At 42.8% G+C, this 20,847-nt stretch overlaps 1 protein-coding gene across 1 annotated transcript; it reads right to left on the reverse strand.

Annotated features, from left to right (window-relative positions):
* Window positions 1-927: 927 nt before the first annotated feature.
* On the reverse strand, window positions 928-20,788 carry LOC112230011 (IgGFc-binding protein). The gene is made up of 12 exons (XM_024396228.1): window positions 20,740-20,788; window positions 20,408-20,452; window positions 10,383-10,672; window positions 9,668-10,247; window positions 8,943-9,544; window positions 5,401-5,962; window positions 5,036-5,295; window positions 4,578-4,922; window positions 3,443-4,010; window positions 1,858-2,057; window positions 1,495-1,665; window positions 928-1,212 (listed from the first exon to the last, which is right to left on the reverse strand). Exons 2-11 carry the CDS (start codon window positions 20,448-20,450, stop codon window positions 1,495-1,497), a joined length of 3,621 nt encoding a protein of 1,206 aa, XP_024251996.1. The 5' UTR covers window positions 20,451-20,452; window positions 20,740-20,788; the 3' UTR covers window positions 928-1,212.
* Between the last annotated feature and the right edge of the window lie 59 nt (window positions 20,789-20,847).

The following is a 20,847-nucleotide window of genomic DNA, read 5'->3' on the forward strand; positions in this document are numbered from 1 at the left end:
GTGGGAGGCCCCGCTGCACAACTGAGCAAGAGGACAAGTACATTAGTGTCTAGTTTGAGAAACAGACGCCTCACAAGTCCTCAACTGGCAGCTTCATTAAATAGTACCTGCAAAACACTAGTCTCAACGTCAACAGTGAAGAGGCGACTCCGGGATGCTGGCCTTCTAGGCAGAGTTCCTCTGTCCAGTGTCTCTGTTCTATTGCCCATCTTAATCTTTTCTTTTTATTGGCCAGTCTGAGATATGGCTGTTTTCTTTGCAACTCTGCCTGGAAGGTCAGCATCCCGGAGTTACCTCTTTGCTGTTGAGGTTGAGACTAGTGTTTGGACAAAAAAAAAAACATTTATATATGACCCCAAACTTTTGAATGGTAGTGTATAATTTATAAATTTGCAAACATTTCTAAAAACCTTTTTTCTTTGTCGTTATGGGGTATTGTGTGTTGATTGATGAGAAAATATTTAATCAATTTTAGAATAAGGCTGTAACGTAACAAAATGTGGAAAAGGGGAAGGGGTCTGAATACTTTCTGAATGCACTGTACATGTTTATGAATGGATATTTCATTGTATTTTTTATTAACAAGAATGCATATTCGGAACGATACTTTTCAGTATAATTTAGATAGCAAATTACATGGAGATAATATATATTTTTCTTTTTTTACCTTTATTTAACTAGGCAAGTCAGTTAAAAACAATTTCTTATTTACAATGATGGCCTATCCCGGCCAAACCCTAACCCGGACGAAGCTGGGCCAATTGTGCACCACCCTATGGGACTCCCAATTACGGCCGGTAGTGATACAGCCTGGAATTGAACCAGGGTCTGTGGTGACTGCGCCACTCGGGAGCCCTTTCTATTACATAGTAAATATTTAACATCTAATTTCTAACCTATAATGAGATAAGCATTTGGTTGACTTGATTACCATTGAAATGATTTGACCATTCCAAATCACTTTCTGGAATTGTTTTAAAAATATGAGGCTAGGGTTTGGCAGAAAATGGCATTCCTTCTAAATGTATTGATGGCATTCCTTCTAAATGTATTGATGGCATTCCTTCTAAATGTATTTATGGCATTCCTTCTAAATTATTTGAATTACTGTTTGTTACAAATCATTGACGAATGATCATAGGGATATAAGGAATATGTATTTTTGCTGGGATTCTCCAATAGCAGAATGTCCTTCAGTTGTCTCACATATCACTGTAAAAGAGAAGGGGAGAGATGTTTTGAGTGCATATCATTTCCTTCTCCACTGGAACCTATCATGTAAGAATGAATGCTAACACCTGCTGTTATGTTTTCAAAAGACACTGTGGACTTTAACTTTCAAATCCTCATTAAGTTAAAATCACAGGGTTCAAGTCCAATACCCTACAAACACCATTATTTGACACACAGTCTCATATATTGATGGTTAGGTTCACAATCATATGACATTATGGTGAAGTGGCTCACCAATGGGGGAAGTCAGAGGCTACTTACTCAGTCATGTACCCCTGCATTAAGTGATGGGATAGGATAACATCCCCGTAGACCATCCTTGACCTGACAGCTCTCTTCACTCTGGCACACCATAGACTGTGACAGAACAACTCCAGATTTTTGGCAGATGTGGACCGCAAAGCAGTTGTCTGAAATCAGGGATTCCCCTATCTAAAAACATCCCAGACACATATTAGTGAAACTTTTACACATCCAAATTTGAGTCACAGACAGCTCTCCAAAATACATAGCTCTTAATTTCATGGCCAGGTTCAGTTTCAGCTGAAAATATCAAATCATTTTTCACATATTTCAAATAATGCTTAAAGTATGCTTTTAGTATCCAGCTTGCAGTGCCCCTACCTTAAGGGTGTGTCCACCAGTATAGCAGCTGCACTGGTCCCAGCTAACACAGCCAGTACCATTGAAGTAGAAGTCTTTGTCGCAGGCACATCCCTCAACACAGGTGGTGGGACAGTTGATGGTGTCAGATAGGCCGGGACATGGAGTTGCACAGGTTTCAGCACAGGTTTGGTAGTGGCTGTTGGCAGGACAGGAGAATGCTGTGGACATATGAGAAAATAACTATTGTTTAGTCCTTTTGCATGAACATTACTTTTAGTTATGACTTTAAATATTAGGTTATCCGAACGTGAAACCCAAAATAAAGTTATGTTGGACTGATTTGCAGAGTCAATCTGGACTCGGGTAGACGTAACATAGTAAACGAAAATAAGGGACACTCAAATTTAGTACGTTTGGTATGGTATGTAATTCATTTGTGGATGTCCACCACCCATTTCGTATGATATGTTACGAGTTACAATTCGCATGATATTTTGCGAACTGCAATTCATACATTATGTTAAGAATTTGCAATACATATGATATGTTACAAATTCCAATTTGCCATGGCTAAGGTTAGCTAGGTGGCTAATGTTAGCTTAACTAGGGGTTAGGGATAGGGGTTAAAGTTAGGGCTAGGAGTTAGGTTAAAGGGTTAAGGTTAGGGGAAGGGTTAGCTAACATGCTAAGTAGTTGCAAAGTAGCTGAAAAGTAGTAAGTAATTGCAAAGTTGCTAATTAGCTAAAATGCAAAAGTTTTCTGTGATGAGAATGTCAGGGGTTCACCTTGGGGTCCTGATAGGGGCTGTACCAAATGTTTGATGTATTATAATAATTTAATATGCTTATGTTGTATTAATAGAAGGGGAGGGGTTATAAGATTATATATATATATATATATAAGGTTTAATATTGTTCCACAGTCTTTTCTAATCTCTGCCTCTTATAAAGAAACTGTCTAAGAAATGTGTGACTGTTAAGACAGAACTCTGCAGGGGAGTGTAAGCGATAAGAGACTAGTCAGACATTCCACTATAAATCAACTTGGACATTTACTGCTAAGCTTTTAGATAACACTAAAACTCTTGTTTATGTGTGGGCATGGTTTTGGTCTCATGAGTAGAAGGTAATGACGTAGGCAGTTACATCACAGGGGGTTGACTACAAGCATGATAAAAGCAACTTGGGACCTTTTCTATTTTGCAGAACTTACTCGGAAACATGCGTGCTATGTTCCTGTTAACTTCTGTCTGCAATTGCATTAATAAAGGTTTTTGAATTATTTAATTAAAGATATTGTCAGAATGCTAATTTCACCAATGAGCCAATGATTGACAAGGAACAGGGAACGAACTCCAACAAGAACATGCATGCTGGACGTTCGCGTTATACGCCCACCCATCTAACCCAACCAACCACCGTCCTTTTGTTTTGTATGGTTGGGGCGGCAGGTAGCCTAGTGGTTAGAGCGTTGCACTAGTAACTGAAAAGTTGCAAGAGTGTCCTGGATTTTCCTTTACTACGTTACGTCTACTCTATGAGACCAGCCTGAGAGAGTTATAGAAAAATTGGTCTAGTGTTAGAAAAAAACCTAAACTACTCACGGCAAAAGGTTGGTGATCTCCAGCTTTCGATCTTTACACCAAAGTCCTGACAGTCTAACATGTAAGCAGCAACACTGCGGCAAAGCATTTTTGGATCTCCCTCAGCCATACAGACATCAAAGAGGCAGTCTCTGAAGTAAGAGGCTGGGTCTATCTCATGGTGGCAGGCGGCAAAGGGTCCTTTAGGATCCGTAATGATAACACAGTCAGCACCAAACACGGCTTTCTTCTTAGAGTTACACTTTGGACAGAAGTCTCCGCTGCAACCGTCCTCACACACCACCCCAGGCATGCTGACCTTCCAGGCCGCCCCAAAAGAGTTGACGTGTTTGGCCATCTGTCCACCAGGTAACAGGAACTCATCATTCTTGTTACCATTGAAATTGCCACACAGACCACAGGTCTTGCCTCTGTAGTTGCCAGGGACAGTGACGGTGACGTGGTACACAAGGTCATAGGTAACTCTTAGGCCGAAGTCTGTCAATATGACATAATTCGAGCCATCCTGATAAATCTGCACTGCACCGTTGTGTAAGCTCAATGGGAGGTTAGTCAGGATGCCGTTCACCTGGGGAAGACATGTTGTGTTTTTTTTTGTATGGATGTGTCAGTCATCAATATGAATGACAATTTTTATTTTTTAAGATCATTAACGGAACACAGACACATGATTAAAATATAGTAAAATAGTAAAATATATCACTAGCCACTTTAAACAATACTACCTAATATAATGTTTACATTCATCTCATATGTATACGTATATACTGTACTCTATATCATCTACTGCATCCTTATGTAATACATGTATCACTAGCCACTTTAACTATGCCACTTTGTTTACATACTCATCTCATATGTATATACTGTACTCGATACCATCTACTGTATCTTGCCTATGCTGCTCTGTACCATCTCTCATTCATATATCCTTATGTACATATTCTTTATCCCCTTACACTGTGTATAAGACAGTAGTTTTTTTTGGAATTGTTAGTTAGATTACTTGTTGGATTATTACTGCATTGTCGGAACTAGAAGCACAAGCATTTCGCTACACTCGCATTAACATCTGCTAACCATGTGTATGTGACAAATAAAATTTGATTTGATTTTAAAAAAATCATATACATACCATGATCAATCCGATTTGGTTCCTGCGTAGAATTAGAATGTTACCATAGACTTCTACAGCTAAAAGCTTGGCAACCGACACTTTTGGAGCTGATGACATAGCATACCACTTCTCGTTCTCCACCACCACAGAGAAGGGGTTGAGGTGTGTGCCTTCCAGATGGCAGCCTTGAGCTGCAGTGTAGGTGCAGGTGCCTTGGAAGTCATAGGTGTTGTTGTCAAAGGTGTTGTAATGTGGGTCGCCTGAGATGGAACAAACTCCTTTTCCAACAGGCTGGCAAGCCCTGACGCCGTTCTTCACCTCACACTTCTCATTGGGTCCACAGGAAAAGCTCTGACACTTCATCTAAAAATAACAGTTCCATTATTTTGTACACAAGATGTTAATACAAGTTTATAAGGGTTTACACTCAATTACAGAAAGGTAGGTCCTATTTTTCTGTCATTCATCATCCCTACCGTGCCATTGCATGTGCATTCTTGCTGACAGAGTCCATTGGGGTAGAAGACTTGTCCATTTTTGTAGTATCTTCCTTCGTGAAGACAACCACACTGGGAGAGATGAACACATTGGTCTCCGCTGAGAAGGAAGCCAGTATCACAGGCACATTCCTCTTTGCACAGAGCTTCACAGCCAGTGGGTGCTGACAGGCTCTGACATGTGGCTGAACAGCCCGGGGCACAAAGCCTATAGTGGCTGTTCGCAGGGCACTGGGCATCTACGAGAATTGACAATTGCAAAATGTAAATGCATAGTCACCATCTAAATTACCTGACATGTAATTTGTCCCAAAATTTTTTAAAAATCAAATAAACATCCATACCACAGAATTGATCTGACCTCCAGGAGTAGACCATGACCCCTTTATCCTGGCAGGCAGCTGTGTAGGCAGTTAGGGTATTGCACTGCATGTTCCTGTTTCCCTGGTACAGACAGACATCATACAGACAGTCTTGAACGAAACCCATGGGTTCCACCTTGGAGTGACAGTCACGAAAGGGGCCTGTTGGGTCACTGATGAGGCCACAGTACTTGTTTGTCATGTACTGATCCCTCTGGGCGATGCTACAGTCAGGACAGGGGCCTTTGCAGCCGTTCACACAACCAGGGATCTTTGTTATTATCCAGCTCTGACCGAACTCCTCTGCAGTGGCAGCCTGCTTTCCATCCTTCATCTGCATGTCGTCGTTTGGATTGTGGTTGTAGTTGCCACACAGGCCGCACATTGCATTTGCATAAGTGTTGGGGACGGTGACTGTCGCTATGCTGTTCCAGTCATAGGACACTTCCACCCCAAAGTCAGTTTTGATCACAGCAAACCAACCGCTCTTGTATATGTGCAGTTTATTGAGTTTTACAGGAAGATTCACAAGTTCACCATTCACCTTTGAAGGAAACAAAAAAGTAGAGGAATGGTTCAGTTAACCTCAGTGTTGACCTTTTTAACATATACAGTGCCTTCAAAAAGTATTCACACCCCTTGACTTTTCCACATTTTGTTGTGTTACAGCCTGAATTTAAAATGGATTAAATCAATACTTTTTATTTAACTAGGCAAGTCAGTTAAGAACAAATTCTTATTTACAATGACTGCCTACACTGGCCAAACCCAGACAACACTGGGCCAATTGTGAACCGCCCTATGGGACTCCCTATCACAGGCAGTTGTGATACAGCCTGGAATTGAACCAGGGTCTGTAGTGACACCTCTAGCACTGAGGTGCAGTGCCTTAGACCTCTGCGCCACTAAGTTTCACAGATAGTGAAATAATAGTGTTTAACCTCTAAAAGGCTTCTACTAAGCTAACATATGGAATGTTTTAACATGATTCTTGAAAGACTACCTTATCTCTACCCCGCGCATACAATTATCTGTAACATGGCACGGTAGGGAGGAATGATAGACAAATAGGGCCTGCCTTTCTGTAATTGAGTGTAAACCCTTATAAACTTGAATTAACATATTGTGTGCGAAATAATTGAACTGTTATTTTTAGATGAAGTGTCAGAACTTTTCCTGTGGACCCTTGTAGAGGTTAAACATGCTGTGATAGGAGACAACTAAGGAGGGATCAACAGCATTGTAGTTACAGTACTTCACAATACTAACCTAATTGACAGAGTGAAAAGAAAGAAGCCTAAGCCTAAGAAATTAACTTAATACCCTGAAAACAAAGTGTTTTGTTTGAGGCAAATCCAACACAACACATCATTGATATTTGGTACGGATACTTCATATTTTCAAGCATGGTGGTGACGGCATCATATGGGTATGCTTTTCATCTGCAAGGACTAGCGAGTTTTTTATATTAAAAAAACAGAATAGAGCTGCGCTAGGCCAAAATCATAGAAAACCTGGTTCAGTCTGCTTTTCAATAGACCCTGGGAGACAAATTCACCTTTCAGCAGGACAATAACCTAAAACACAAGGCCAAATATAAACTCAGCAAAAAAATAAACGTCCTCTCACTGTCAACTGCATTTATTTTCAGTAAACTTAACGTGTATATATTTGTATGAACATAACAAGATTCAACAACTGAGACATAAACTGAACAAGTTCCACAGACATGTGACTAACATAAATGGAACAATGTGTCCCTGAAAAAAGGGGGAGTCTAAATCAAAAGTGACAGTCAGTATCTGTTGTGGCCACCAGCTGCATTAATTACTGCAGTGCATCTCTTCCTTATGGACTGCATCAGATTTGCCAGTTATAGCTGTTACCCCACTCTTCCACCAAGGAACCTGCAAGTTTTCAGACACTTCTGGGGGGAATGGCCCTAGCCCTCACCCTCCGATCCAACAGGTCCCAGACGTGCTCAATGGGATCTTCGCTGGCCATGGCAGAACACTGACATTCCTGTCTTGCAGGAAATCACACACAGAACTAGCAGTATGGCTGGTGGCATTGTCATGCTAGAGGGTCATGTCAGGACGAACCTGCAGGAAGGGTACCAAATGAGGGAGGATGATGTCTTCCCTGTAACGCACAGCATTGAGATTGCCTGCAATGACAACAAGCTCAGTCCGATGATGCTGTGACACACCAGCCCAGACCATGACGGACCCTCCACCTCCAAATCCATCCCACTCCAGAGTACAGGCCTCGGTGTAACGCTCATTACTTTGACGATAAATGCGAATCCGACCATCACCCCTTGTGAGACAAAACTGTGACTCGTCAGTGAAAAGCACTTTTGCCAGTCCTGTCTGGTCCAGCAACGGTGTGCCCATAGGCGATGTTAATGCCGGTTATTGCCCTGGCCACCTGCCTTACAACAGGCCTACAACCCTCAGTCCAGCCTCTCTCCTATTGCGGACAGTCTGAGCACTGATGGAGGGATTGTGCATTTCTAGTGTAACTCGGGCAGTTGTTGTTGCCATCCTGTACCTGTCCAGCAGGTGTGATGTTCGGATGTACCGATCCTGTGCAGGTGTTGTTTCACGTGGTCTGCCACTGCGAGGACGATCAACTGTCCGTCCTGTTTCCTTGTAGCGCTGTCTTAGGCATGTCACAGTACGGACATTGCAATTTATTGCCCTGGCAACGTTCTGCAATCCTCATGCCTCCTTGCAGCATGCCTAAGGCACGTTCACGCAGATGAGCAGGGACCCTGGGCATCTTTCTTTTGGTGTTTTTCAGAGTCAGTAGAAAGGCCTCTTTAGTGTCCTAAGCTTTCACAACTGTGACCTTAATTTCCTACCATCTGTAAGCTGTTAGTGTCTTAACAACCTTTCCACAGGTGCATGTTCATTCATTGTTTATGGTTCATTGAACAAGCACGGGAAACAGTATTTAAACCCTTTACAATGAAGATCTGTGAAGTTATTTGGATTTTTACGAATTATCTTTGAAAGACAGGGTCCTGAAAAAGGGACGTTTCTTTTTTTGCTGAATTTATATTGGAGTTGCTTACCAAGGCAATATTGAATGTTCCTGAGTGGCTTAGTTACAGTTTGGACTTATATCGACTTCAAAATCTATAGCAAGACTTGAAAATGGCTGTCTAGCAATGCTCAACATCCAATTTGACAGAGCATGAAGAATTTCAAAAAATATTATTGCAATTATTGTACAATCAGGTGTGCAAAGCTCTTAGAGACTTACCCAGAAATACTCACGACTGTAATCGCTGCCAATGGTAATTCTAACATGTGACTCACGCATGTGAATACTTATGTAAATCAGATATTTCTGTACTTAATTTTGAAGAAATTTGCAATCCATTCTGAAAACATGTTTTCACTTTGTCATTATGGGGTACACTATTTAATCAATGTGGAATAAATGAAAGGGTATGAGTATTTTCTGACGGCATTGTAATCAAAACTATGCGATTTTTATTACAAGTAATTTCTTACCATCACAAATCCTGGGTGCTCTTTGCTGATGACAATCGTGTACCCATAGACCTTGACCTCTACCAGCTTGGTGATGGACCCCACCTTTTTATCTCGTCCATCGTTCTGTATGGCAACACTAAAGTGCTCCAGGCTGGTGTCATTGGAGCAGACACTAGCCATCTGATATACACAGGTGCCCTGGAAGTTGTAGAGTTGTCCATCGAAGGTGTGGTAATGTGGATCACCAGACACCATGCATGAGGAAAAGGTTGTAGGGTAACAGCCTCTTATGCCATCAACAACCTTGCACTGCTGTCCAAGTGGACAACTGGCCACCTGGCTCTCAACACTCCCACCAGTGGAGCTGCAGTTACAGCGTTTGGTACAGCTCTCATCCCCCCAGAAAGATGTTCCGGCTTCGACATAGTGGCCTTTGTACTGGCAGCCACATTGGGACTTCGGCACACACTTGTTCCCACTGCGCAGGTGGCCCTCGTCACAGATACAGGCCTCCACACAGCTGGCTTTGCATTTTGAGGGAGAATTTGGGTCTTCACAGGTGGCAGGGCAGGCGCTTCCACAGAACTCATAGTGACTGTGCTCTGGGCATTCAGGCTTGGCTGGGGGAAAAGACCACAAACCACACTCAGTTTTACAACATTTGAAATGGGAAATAAAGTATTTGCAGTCCTTTATGCTCGAATCCTCCTGAAAATGATCAGTTGTCTTTGCAAGTCACTCACGGCAATGGGCAATGCCCCTCCAGTTGTACACTCTGATTCCAGCCCTCTGGCAGGCATCGGTGTACACCTGCAGGGTGTCACACATGTACGTCTTCATGATCTCGCCACGACAAAGGTCATACAAGCAGTTCTCCTGGAAGATCTTGTAGTCAATGGCGGCATTGCAGTTTTTGAAGGGTCCATTCATTATCTCTGTGAGAAAGGTGCAAAAGATCTCCCTTTCTAAGTGCTTAACCAAGCCGCTCTCACAGTTCTCACATTGGCCTGTGCACTCATCTCTGCAGTAGGCATCACCTCCCTTGTCTGATACCCTCCAGCTCTTGCCTAGGGCCACAACATTACTGGCAAGGGAGCCACTGGGAGTGGTGAGTTCGTCATCCTGTTTGCCATTAAAGTTGCCGCACATGCCACACACCTTGCCTGCCAGGCTCCTGGGCATAGTCACCACCAGGTACTTCAGCCAATCATACTGCACCATCAGACCAAAGTCTGTCTCCAGGACAACTGAGAATCCACTCTGGGAGAGTTTCAATTTGCCATTGTCTAAGCTGATGGGAAGATTCCACAACTGGAAGTTAACCTGCAAGGAAATCAAACCACATTAGAAAAAGAATTTACACACGGTACTTGCAGATACAGTACACCCATATACACCAAACAAAGACAAGAATTGTTGAACAGATAACACAGATAGAAAACTTGTGACTCCACTCACCCGGACAAGACCAAATTCAGAGTTGACAATGTCAATGTTGACTCCGTAAACCTTGACGGTGACCATTCCCACTGAGGTAAGCTGCGAGTTTGCAGGATCCTCCACATTCTTGGCCTGCACCTCAAAGGCTGGGTGGTCCTTGTCAACATGGCAGTTCTTAGTCATGATGTAGGTGCAGTTGCCCATGAAGCTGTAGTAGTGGCCGTCGAACGTGCGGTAGTGGGGGTCGCCCATTGCCCAGCAGGTGCCTATCTTTGGTGGGACAGTAGCTGGTCCTGCAGAGCAGAGTCCTACAAAGTGCTCTAATGGTAAATGTTATGTTCCTCAAAGTGGACAGAAAATCCCTATAATTGATTTGATCTGTCTAGATACCATAATTGTATGTCCTTTGTTCAGCTGTAGCAATTATGCAACATTTTATACTATGCCATTGGCACAGATTTGGTCAGCTGAACACTTTTTGTGATAGTCAATAGAACACAATCTCTGTCATTGTGGATTTGCAGGGCTAATATGTACCTAACACACACATTTTATATTGTAAGTTATCAGTGTCAGCATAGCAAATACCCTTTGTTTTATCTAGAGGGCTCTGTTCTGGGGTGGCGTTAAGGCAGCGCTAGTGTCAAACGTACATTGGTTTGCAATTTCATCATGTAAAAACAGGCTCACTGGCATTTTCCAGCCCTAACGCCAGGTTTGTCTGTCTTATACATTGCATTCGGAAAGTATTCAGACCGCTTGATTTTTCCACATTTTGTTATGTTACAGCCATATTATTTTCTATACAAAATACCCCATAATGGCCAAGCAAAAACAGGTTTTTAGAAATATTGCATATTTATTAAAAAGAAAAAACATATGTATTCAGACCCTTTGCTATGAGACCCAAAATTGAACTCAGGTGCATCCTGTTTCCATTGATCATCCTTGAGATGTTTCTACAGCTTGATTGGGGGTCTGAATACTTTCCGAATGCACTGTATCAGCTCACTTAAGGTCAGAGTGGCTGTGTTGAAATATTTGAGGTGTGTCCTTAAAAACATGATCCAAGTGCTAATTTCAGGCAGAGCTGATAGGGATATTCAAGACCAACAAAAAGCTGGTTTTAGTGGTAACGCAATTGGCTATGGTATGAATTTTGACTGTGGAAACGCAGCTTATCCTGCCGTGACGCACACTGCCCTTTTGTGCACAGAACAAGAGTAGCCTAATGTGCTATTGGTTCCTGTATACTTCATATTTAGAAACATGAAAAAGTAATGCGTTTTTTCCATTTTGTTATATTTTATTGAAGTTTACATACCACCACAGTCAGAGGCTGGCACTAAGACAGCATTGAATGAGCTATACACAAGAAAACGCTCACCCAGAGGCGGCGCTCCTAGAAGCCGGGGTCTTTAACGCAGGAAACTTAAATCACTTTTGCCAAATTTCTATCAACATGTTAAATGTGCAACCAGAGGGAAAAAAACTCTGGACCACCTTTACTGCACACACAGAGATGAATACAAAGCTCTTCTTCGCCCTCCATTCAGCAAATCTGACCACAATTATATCCTCCTGATTCTTGGTTACAAGCAAAAATTAAAGCAGGAAGCACCAGTGACTAGATCAATAACAAAGTGGTCAGATGAAGCAGATGCTAAGCCACAGGACTGTTTTGCTAGCACAGACTGGAATATGTTCCGGGATTCCTCCGTACGACCGTACGAACATACCCCAACCAGAAGCCATGGATCACAGGCAACATCCGCACTGAGCTAAAAGCTAGAGCTGCCGCTTTCAAAGAGTTGGACTCTAACCCGGAAGCTTATAAGAAATCCCGCTATGCCCTGTGACGAACCATCAAACAGGCAAAGCTTCAATACAGGACTAAGATCGAGTCGTACTACACCGGTTCTGATGCGAGTCAGATGTGGCAGGGCTTGCAAATCATTACAGACTACCATTACAGACTATTTCCGGTCACAACTTGTAGACTTGTTTACGTGCTGCTGTGCGGTTTGTTGTTAACCTTACTTTGCTACCTGCCAAATTTACGGTTTGAACTTTTTAATTACCGTTTTATATTATTATTTTGCCCTCGCTCGACTTTTTTCATTCAACGTTTTCACCCCGGAGGATTTATCTGGACGTGGTTTGTCAGGACCTCCACCAGCCGAAGCTAAGCAATAACATTAACATTATGCCTTCTAATTAAAGTCGCCGTACTCATAATATACTGAGGAAAGATCACCTTATGGCGAGGATAGCTGTGCTGCAAGCCCAGCTTCAGACGCAATCGTTAGGCAAGGGTAATTTAAGTGTAAGAAAGGATGAAACAGCGTCTGTGCCACCAATAAGTACAGATAGTAGTATGAATCTCCTCGCACAGTCCCCGCAGCCGGATAATTTTCTCATTGCTTCTGGAAGGAAATGCTGTAGGAATATTCAACTGGTGTCGCTCATTCAGACGACAGAAACTTTCAACCAGTTCTCCCCATTAAGAAATTGGTCGGAGTCAGAGGCCGAGCCTTATTTGGTCTCTCCTACTACCGTTACGGGGTCTGAGACGCCAAAGCCTCCCACCATTAGCTCTGACAGATTGATAACCCTAGTCATTGGCGACTCCATTACCCGCAGTATTAGACTTAAAATGAATCATGAGAATTTGTAGATAATTGGCCCTCTTTCTGGGACTCACTCACAAACAGGACCAAGCCTGGACTGCTGAGGAGTGACGGACTCCATCCTAGCTGGAGAGGTGCTCACATCTTATCTACAAACATAGACAGGGCTCTAACTCCTCTAGCTCCACAATGAGATAGGGTGCAAGCCAGGCAGCAGGCTGTTAGCCAGCCTACCAGCTTAGTGGAGTCTGCCACTAGCACAGTCAGTGTAGTCAGCTCAGCTGGACACATTGAGACCGTGTCTGTGCCTCGATCTAGGTTGGGCAAAACTAAACACGGTGGTGTTTGCCTTAGCAATCTCAGTGGAATAAAGACCTCCTCCATTCCTGTCATTATTGAAAGAGATTGTGTTATCTCACATCTCAAAATAGGGCTATTTAATGTTAGATCCCTCACTTCCAAGGCAGTAATAGTCAATGAACTAATCACTGATCATAATCTTGATGTGATTGGCCTGACTGAAACATGGCTTAAGCCTGATGAATTTACTGTGTTAAATGAGGCCACACCTCCTGGTTACACTAGTGACCATATCCTCCGCGCATCCGGCAAAGGCGGAGGGGTTGCTAACATTTACGATAGCAAATTTAAATTTGCAAAAAATAAACAACTGCATTTTCGTCTTTTGAGCTTCTAGTCATGAAATGTATGCAGCCTACTCAATCACTTTTTATAGTTACTGTTTACAGGCCTCCTGGGCCATATACAGCGATCCTCTCTGAGTTCCCTGAATTCCTATCAGACTTTGTAGTCATGGCAGATAATGTTCAAATTTTTGGTGATTTTAATATTCCCATGGAAAAGTCCACAGACCCAGTCCAAAAGCCTTTCGGAGCCATCATCGACTCTGTGGATTTTGTCCAATATGTCTCCGGACCTACTCACTGCCTCAGTCATACTCTGGACCTAGTTTTGTCCCGTGGAATAAATGTTGTGGATCTTATTGTTTTTCCTCATAATCCTGGACTATCGGACCACCATTTTATTACATTTGCAATAGCAACAAATAATCTGCTCAGACCCCAACCAAGGATCATCAAAAGCCGTGCTATAAATTCTCAGACAACCCAAAGATTCCTAGATGCCCTTCCAGACTCCCTCCATCTACCCAAGGACGTCAGAGTACAAAAATCAGTTAACCACCTAACTGAGGAACTCAATTTAACCTTGCGTAATACCCTAGATGCAGTCTGACCCCTAAAAACAAAAAACATTTGTCATAAGAAACTAGCTCCCTGGTATACAGAATATACCCGAGCTCTGAAGCAAGCTTCCAGAAAATTGGAACGGAAATGGAGCTACACCAAACTAGAAGTCTTCCGCCTAGCTTGGAAAGACCGTAACGTGCAGTATCGAAGAGCCCTCACTGCTGCTCGATCAATACTACATGTATTTTTCTTAATTGAGGAAAATAAGAACAATTCAAAATGTATTTTTGATACTGTCGCAAAGCTAACTAAAAAGCAACATTCCCCAAGAGAGGAAGGCTTTCACTTCAGCAGTGATACATTTGACAAAAAGATCATGATCGTTACAAAGCAAATCACGGACTCCTCTTTAAATCTGCGTATTCCTCCAAAGCTCAGGTGTCCTGAGTATGCACAAAACTGGCAGGACCTAGGATCAAGGGAGACACTCAGGTTTTTTAATACTATATCTCTTGACACATTGATGAAAATAATCATGGCCTCTAAATCTTTAAGCTGCATGCTGGACCCTATTCCAACTAAACTACTGAAAGAGCTGCTTCCTGTGCTTGGCCCTCCTATGTTGAACATAATAAACGGCTCTCTATCCACCGGATGTGTACCAAACTCACTAAAAGTGGAAGTAATATAAAGCCTCTCTTGAAAAAGTCAAACCTTGACCCAGAAAATATAAAATAACTATCGGCCTATATCCTTTTTTCTACTGTGTTATTGACTTGTTAATTGTTTACTCCATGTGTAACTCTGTGTTGTCTGTTCACACTGCTATGCTTTATCTTGGCCAGGTCGCAGTTGTAAATGAGAACTTGTTCTCAACTAGCCTACCTGGTTAAATAAAGGTGAAATAAAAATAAATAAATAAATATTGAAAATCCCATTACTCTCAAAAAAATAAATAAATGTTGCACGGCAACTCACTGCCTTCCTGAAGACAAACAGTGTACGAAACGCTTCAGTCTGGTTTTAGACCACATCATAGCACTGAGACTGCACTTGTAAAGGTGGTACATTACCTTTTAATGGCGTCAGACCAAGGCTCTGCACCTGTCCTCGCTTTCCTAGGCCTTAGTGCTGCTTTTGATACCATCAATCACCACATTCTTTTGGAGAGATTGGAAACCCAAATTAGTCTATACGGACAAGTTCTGGCCTAGTTTAGATCTTATCTGTCGGAAAGATATCAGTTTGTCTCTATAGATGGTTTGTCCTCTGACAAATCAACTGTAAATTTCGGTGTTCCTCAAGGCTCCGATTTAGGACCACTATTGTTTTCACTATTTATTTTACCTCTTGGTGATGTCATTCGGGAAACAATGTTAACTTACACTGCTATTCGGATGACACACAGCTGTACATTTTGATGAAACATGGTGAAGCCCCAAAATTGCCCTCCCTGGAAGCCTGTGTTTCAGACATAAGGAAGTGGATGGCTGCAAATGTTCTACTTTCAAACTCGGACAATACAGACATGCTAGTTCTAGGTCCCAAGAAACAGAGAGATCTTCTGTTGCATCTGACAATTAATCTTGATGGTTGTACAGTCGTCTCAAATAAAACTGTGAAGGGCCTTGGCGTTAATCTGGACCCTGATCTCTCTTTTGACGAACATATCATGACTGTTTCACGGACAGCTTTTTCCATCTACGTAAAATTGCAAAAATCTGAAACTTTATGTCTAAAAATGATGCAGAATAATTTATCCATGCTTTTTTCACTTCTAGGTTAGACTACTGCAATGCTTTACTTTCCGTCTACCCGGATAAAGCACTAAATAAACTTCAGTTAGTGCTAAACACGGCTGCTGGAATCATGACTAGAACCAAAAAATATGATCATATTTCTCCAGTGCTAGCCTCTCTACACTGACTTCCTGTTAAGGCTAGGGCTGATTTCAAAGTTTTACTGCTAACCTACAAAGAATTACATGGGCTTGCTCCTACCTATCTTTCCGATTTGGTCCTGTCGTACATACCTACATGTACGCTACGGTCACAAGACGCAGGCCTCCTACTGTCCATACAATGTCTAAGCAAACAGCTGGAGGCAGGGCTCTCTTGTAGAGCTCAATTTTTATGGAACGGTCTGCCTATCCATGTGAGAGACGCAGACTCGGCCTCAACCTTTAAGTCTTTATTGAAGACTTATCTCTTCAGTAGGTCCTATGATTGAGTGTAATCTGGCCCAGGGGTGTGAAAGTGAACGGCAAGGCACTGGAGCAACGAACCGCCCTTGCTGTCTCTGCTTGGCCGGTTCCCCTCACTCCACTGGGATTCTCTGCCTCAAAGCCTATTACGGGGGCTGAGTCACAGGCTTACTGGTGCTCTTCCATGCCGTCTCTAGGAGGGGTGCGTCACTTGAGTGGGTTGAGTCACTGATGTGACCTACCTTTCTGGGTTGACGCCCCCCCCTTGGGTCGTGCCGTGGGGGAGATCTTTGTGGGCCATACTCGGCCATGTCTCAGGACAGTAAGTTGGTGGTTGAAGATATCCCTCCAGTGGTGTGGGGGCTGTGCTTTGGCAAAGTGGGTGGGGTTATATCCTGCCTGTTTCGCCCAGTCCGGGGGTACCGTCGAACGGGTCCACAGTCTCTCCCGACCCCTCCTGTCTCATTCTTCAGTATTTATACTGCAGTATTTATGCTGCAATGTGTTGGGGGGCTAGGGTCAGTCTGTTATATCTGGAGTATTTCTTCTGTCTTATCCGGTGTCCTGTGTGAATGACCTGAGCCCTAGGACCATTCCTCAGGACTACCTGTCCTGATGATTCCTTGCTGTCCCCAGTCCACCTGGTCGTGCTGCAGCTCCAGTTTCAACTGTTCTGCCTGCGGCTATGGAACGCTGACCTGTTCACCGGACGTGCTACCTTGTCCCAGACCTGCTGTTTTCAACTCTCTAGAGACAGTAGGAGCGGTAGAGATACTCTGAATGATCAGCTATGAAAAGCCAACTGACATTTACTCCTGAGGTGCTGACCTGTTGCACCCTCTACAACCACTGTGATTATTTTTATTTGAACCTGCTGGTCATCTATGAACATTTGGACTTCTTGGCCATGTTATGTTATCATCTCCACCCGGCACAGCCAGAAGAGGACTGGCCACCCCTCATAGCCTGGTTCCTCTCTAGGTTTCTTCCTAGGTTCTGGCCTTTCTAAGGGGTTTTCTTAGTCACCGTGCTTCTACAACTGCATTGCTTGCTTTTGGGGTTTTAGGCTGGGTTTCTGTACAGCACTTTGTGACATCAGCTGACGTAAGAAGGGCTTTATAAATACACTTGATTGAAAGGGAAGCACAGCCATGAGCTGCCCAGTGACACGAGCCTACCAGACGAGCTAAAATATTTCTATGCTCGCTGAAACATGCATTAGAGCACCAGCTGTTCCGGAAGACTGTGTGATCACGCTCTCTGCAGCCAATGTGAGTAAGACCTTTAAACAGGTTAACATTCACAAGGCCGCAGGGCCAGACGGATTGCCAGGACGTGTCTTCACTGATATTTTCAACCTCTCCCCTGTCCGAGTCTGTAATACCAACATGTATTAAGAAGACCACCATAGTGCCTGTGCCCAAGAACACTAACGTAACCTACCTAAATGACTACCGACCCGTAGCACTCACATCTGTAGCCATGAAGTGCTTTGAAAGGCTGGTCATGGCTCACATCAACACCATTATCCCAGGAACCCTAGACCTGCTCCAATTTGCAAACCAACCCAACACATCCACAGATGATGCAGTCTCTATTGCACTACACACTGCCCTTTCCCACCTGGACAAGAGGAACACCTATGTGAGAATGTTATTCATTGACTACAGTTCAGAGTTCAATACCATAGTGCCCTCAAAGCTCATCAATAAGCTAAAGACACTGGGACAAGACACCTCCCTCCGCAACTGGATCCTGGACTTCCTGACGGGCCGCCCCTAGGTGGTGAGGGTAGGTAGCAACACATCCGCCACGCTGATCCTCAACACAGGAGCACCTCATGGGTGCATGCTCAGCCCCTCCTGTACTCCCTGTTCACTCATGACTGCATGGCCAGTCACGACCCCAACACCATCATTTAGTTTGCAGATGACACAACAGTGGTTGGCCTGATCACCGACAACGACGAAACAGCCTATAGGGAGGAGGTCAGAGACCTAGCTATGTGGTGCCAGGACAACAACCTCTCCCTCAACGTGATCAAGACCAAGGAGATGATTGTGGACTACAGATAAAAGAGGATCGAGCACGCCCCCATTCTCATCGATGGGGCTGCAGTGGAGCAACAAACTAACATGGTCCAAGCACACAAAGACAGTCGTGAAGAGGGCACGACAAAACCTTTTCCCCTCAAGAGACTGAAAAGATTTGGCATAGGTCCTCAGATCCTCAAAAGGTTCTACAGCTTCACCATCGAGAGTATGGTTGCATCACTGCCTGGTATGGCAACTGCTCGGCCCCGACCGCAAGGCACTACAGAGGGCAGTGCGAACGGCCCAGTACATCACTGGGGCCAAGCTTCCTTGTCATTCAGGACCTCTATACCAGGCGGTGTCAGAGGAAGGCCCTAAAAATTGTCAACTACTCCAGCCACCCTAGTCATAGACTGTTCCCTCTGCTACCGCACGGCAAGCAGTACCAGACTGCCAAGTCTAGGTCCAAGAGGCTTCTAAACAGCTTCTACCCCCAAGATATACTCCTGAACACCTCATCAAATGGCTACCCAGACTATTTGCATTGTCCACTCCCCACACCCTCTCTTTTACACCCCTGCTACTCTCTGTTATTATATACGCATTGTCACTTTAATAACTCTACCTGCATGTACATATTACCTTAATTACCTCAACTAATTTAGTCTCTTAGAGAATATATAATCTCGCTATTGTTATTTTACTGCTGCTCTTTAATTGCTTGTTACTTTTCTTATCTTATTCTTATCCGTATTTTTTTAACTGCAATGTTGGTTAGGTGTTGTTGTTTTAATATTATATGCCCACGGAGAGAAATGATGGTGCCTGTAAGTGTGACAGCCTATTTAAAACAGGTTGTTGTTTTGATTTAAAATATTTGTTCTCTTGTTAGGCCTTATCAATAATTAATTTAATATTGCATTTTGACAATGTTTGCCATGTTCATGCTCAGCCATAATGCCATTTACAGTATGCCTTACCCCTATATCCGTGTGAATGCTATTGAAGCCATGCAATTACTTACAGTAGAACAATGTGGACTGCAAATGGGTTCAAGTTAAGGTATTTAGTAAAGATAGGTCTACATTTTGTTATTTTGTGTCTGTAAGCCATTTAACAAACTATAACAGACCAACTTTGGAATTACAGTTGATTCCAAGTCAATACATAAAAGACCTTAAATACACAACTTGAAGCAACCACATATTTAGCCATGGTGCATGTTCAGATTGGTCAGTGAGGGGAGTCAAGCCTCGACACACCTACAACTTGTTTATTTATTCAAACCCAGCCCTTTCGCACCAACGCCAGCAAGTGCGCTGATAATTGTGATAGTGAAAAATAGCATAAATCTACCGCCTGCGCTTAAATTTACCATTGCATTAGGTTTGTTCAAATAGAGCCCATAGTCTTTCCATATTCCACAGGTCTTATCAGATTGCAATTTAATAGTCACCCACAGCACAATATTGCTGTATTTTCATGTTCTGCTGTTCAAATAAGAACTGTAAAAGAGATAATAATGAATATTATATGGATATAGTTTAGAATTGCAATTTTACACAGTCTAACATATACTCAGCAACCATTTATCATTTCTGAATCAGTCTCACTGTAGGAATAACCTTTTACAGTGGTTTGATATGCAATATTTTATTGTAGTACTGATTTAAATGCGTCTTGTGTGCATGGCACCTCATTTGTATTAACCTCACGGTAGCACATTTATCAATGGTTTCCATTTCTTTGCAGACTATCCTTTCTCTGTTTTTATTACTCTTAACATTTGGAAAAATAAAACAAATTGACAAAATAAAGATGATCACACACTCTAAACACTGTATGCTCCCAGTCATTTAATGGGTAACCACCCACAATTAATGGGTAAACACCAACGTTCTTCAGGATTATCGTTGGTAAAAAAAAAAGAAAAGAAAAGGACAACAAAACCCTGACTTTCAGGACTCACCACTCAGCAGTAGCACCACAAAGCTAGACAGTAACATCCACATAGCTGAAACCAGAGAATACAGTTAACACCCCAAAGGACAACTATACACTCTCATCAGCAATGCCTGTGTCTACAATGATGAGTCAAGTGAGACTAATGCCCATTTCACAACATAGAAAAGCAACATTTAATCATAATAAATAAATACATTGATATTAGTAATAATTGTGTTGAAATGGGGACATTAAACAATGTCAATGAAAGGGATATTCTTAAATTATCATCCGTGGTATGGTTGTATCATAACAAAACAATATATGCCAATTATCTGGAATTCAGTATTCTCTTACCTAAGCTGGAAAACTGGTGTGATGGGGTCTTTGTAGCTCAGCCTTAAATTCTATTCGGCTTCTGCCCAAGAGCCAATGAGGCTCTCTGATCATCAGTACAATACAATC

The sequence above is a fragment of the Oncorhynchus tshawytscha genome, linkage group LG31 (genome assembly GCF_018296145.1).
Source record: "Oncorhynchus tshawytscha isolate Ot180627B linkage group LG31, Otsh_v2.0, whole genome shotgun sequence".
In the NCBI taxonomy this organism is placed as follows: domain Eukaryota; kingdom Metazoa; phylum Chordata; class Actinopteri; order Salmoniformes; family Salmonidae; genus Oncorhynchus; species Oncorhynchus tshawytscha.

Coding starts and splice junctions, on each gene's coding strand:
- LOC112230011 (XM_024396228.1), bottom strand. CDS start 20,450: ATGTGGATGTTACTGTCTAGCTTTGTGGTGCTACTGCTGAGTG. Junction 10,248..10,382: donor CTGAATTTGGTCTTGTCCGG/GTGAGTGGAGTC, acceptor ATTTCCTTGCAG/GTTAACTTCCAGTTGTGGAA. Junction 5,296..5,400: donor GAGGTCAGATCAATTCTGTG/GTATGGATGTTT, acceptor CAATTCTCGTAG/ATGCCCAGTGCCCTGCGAAC.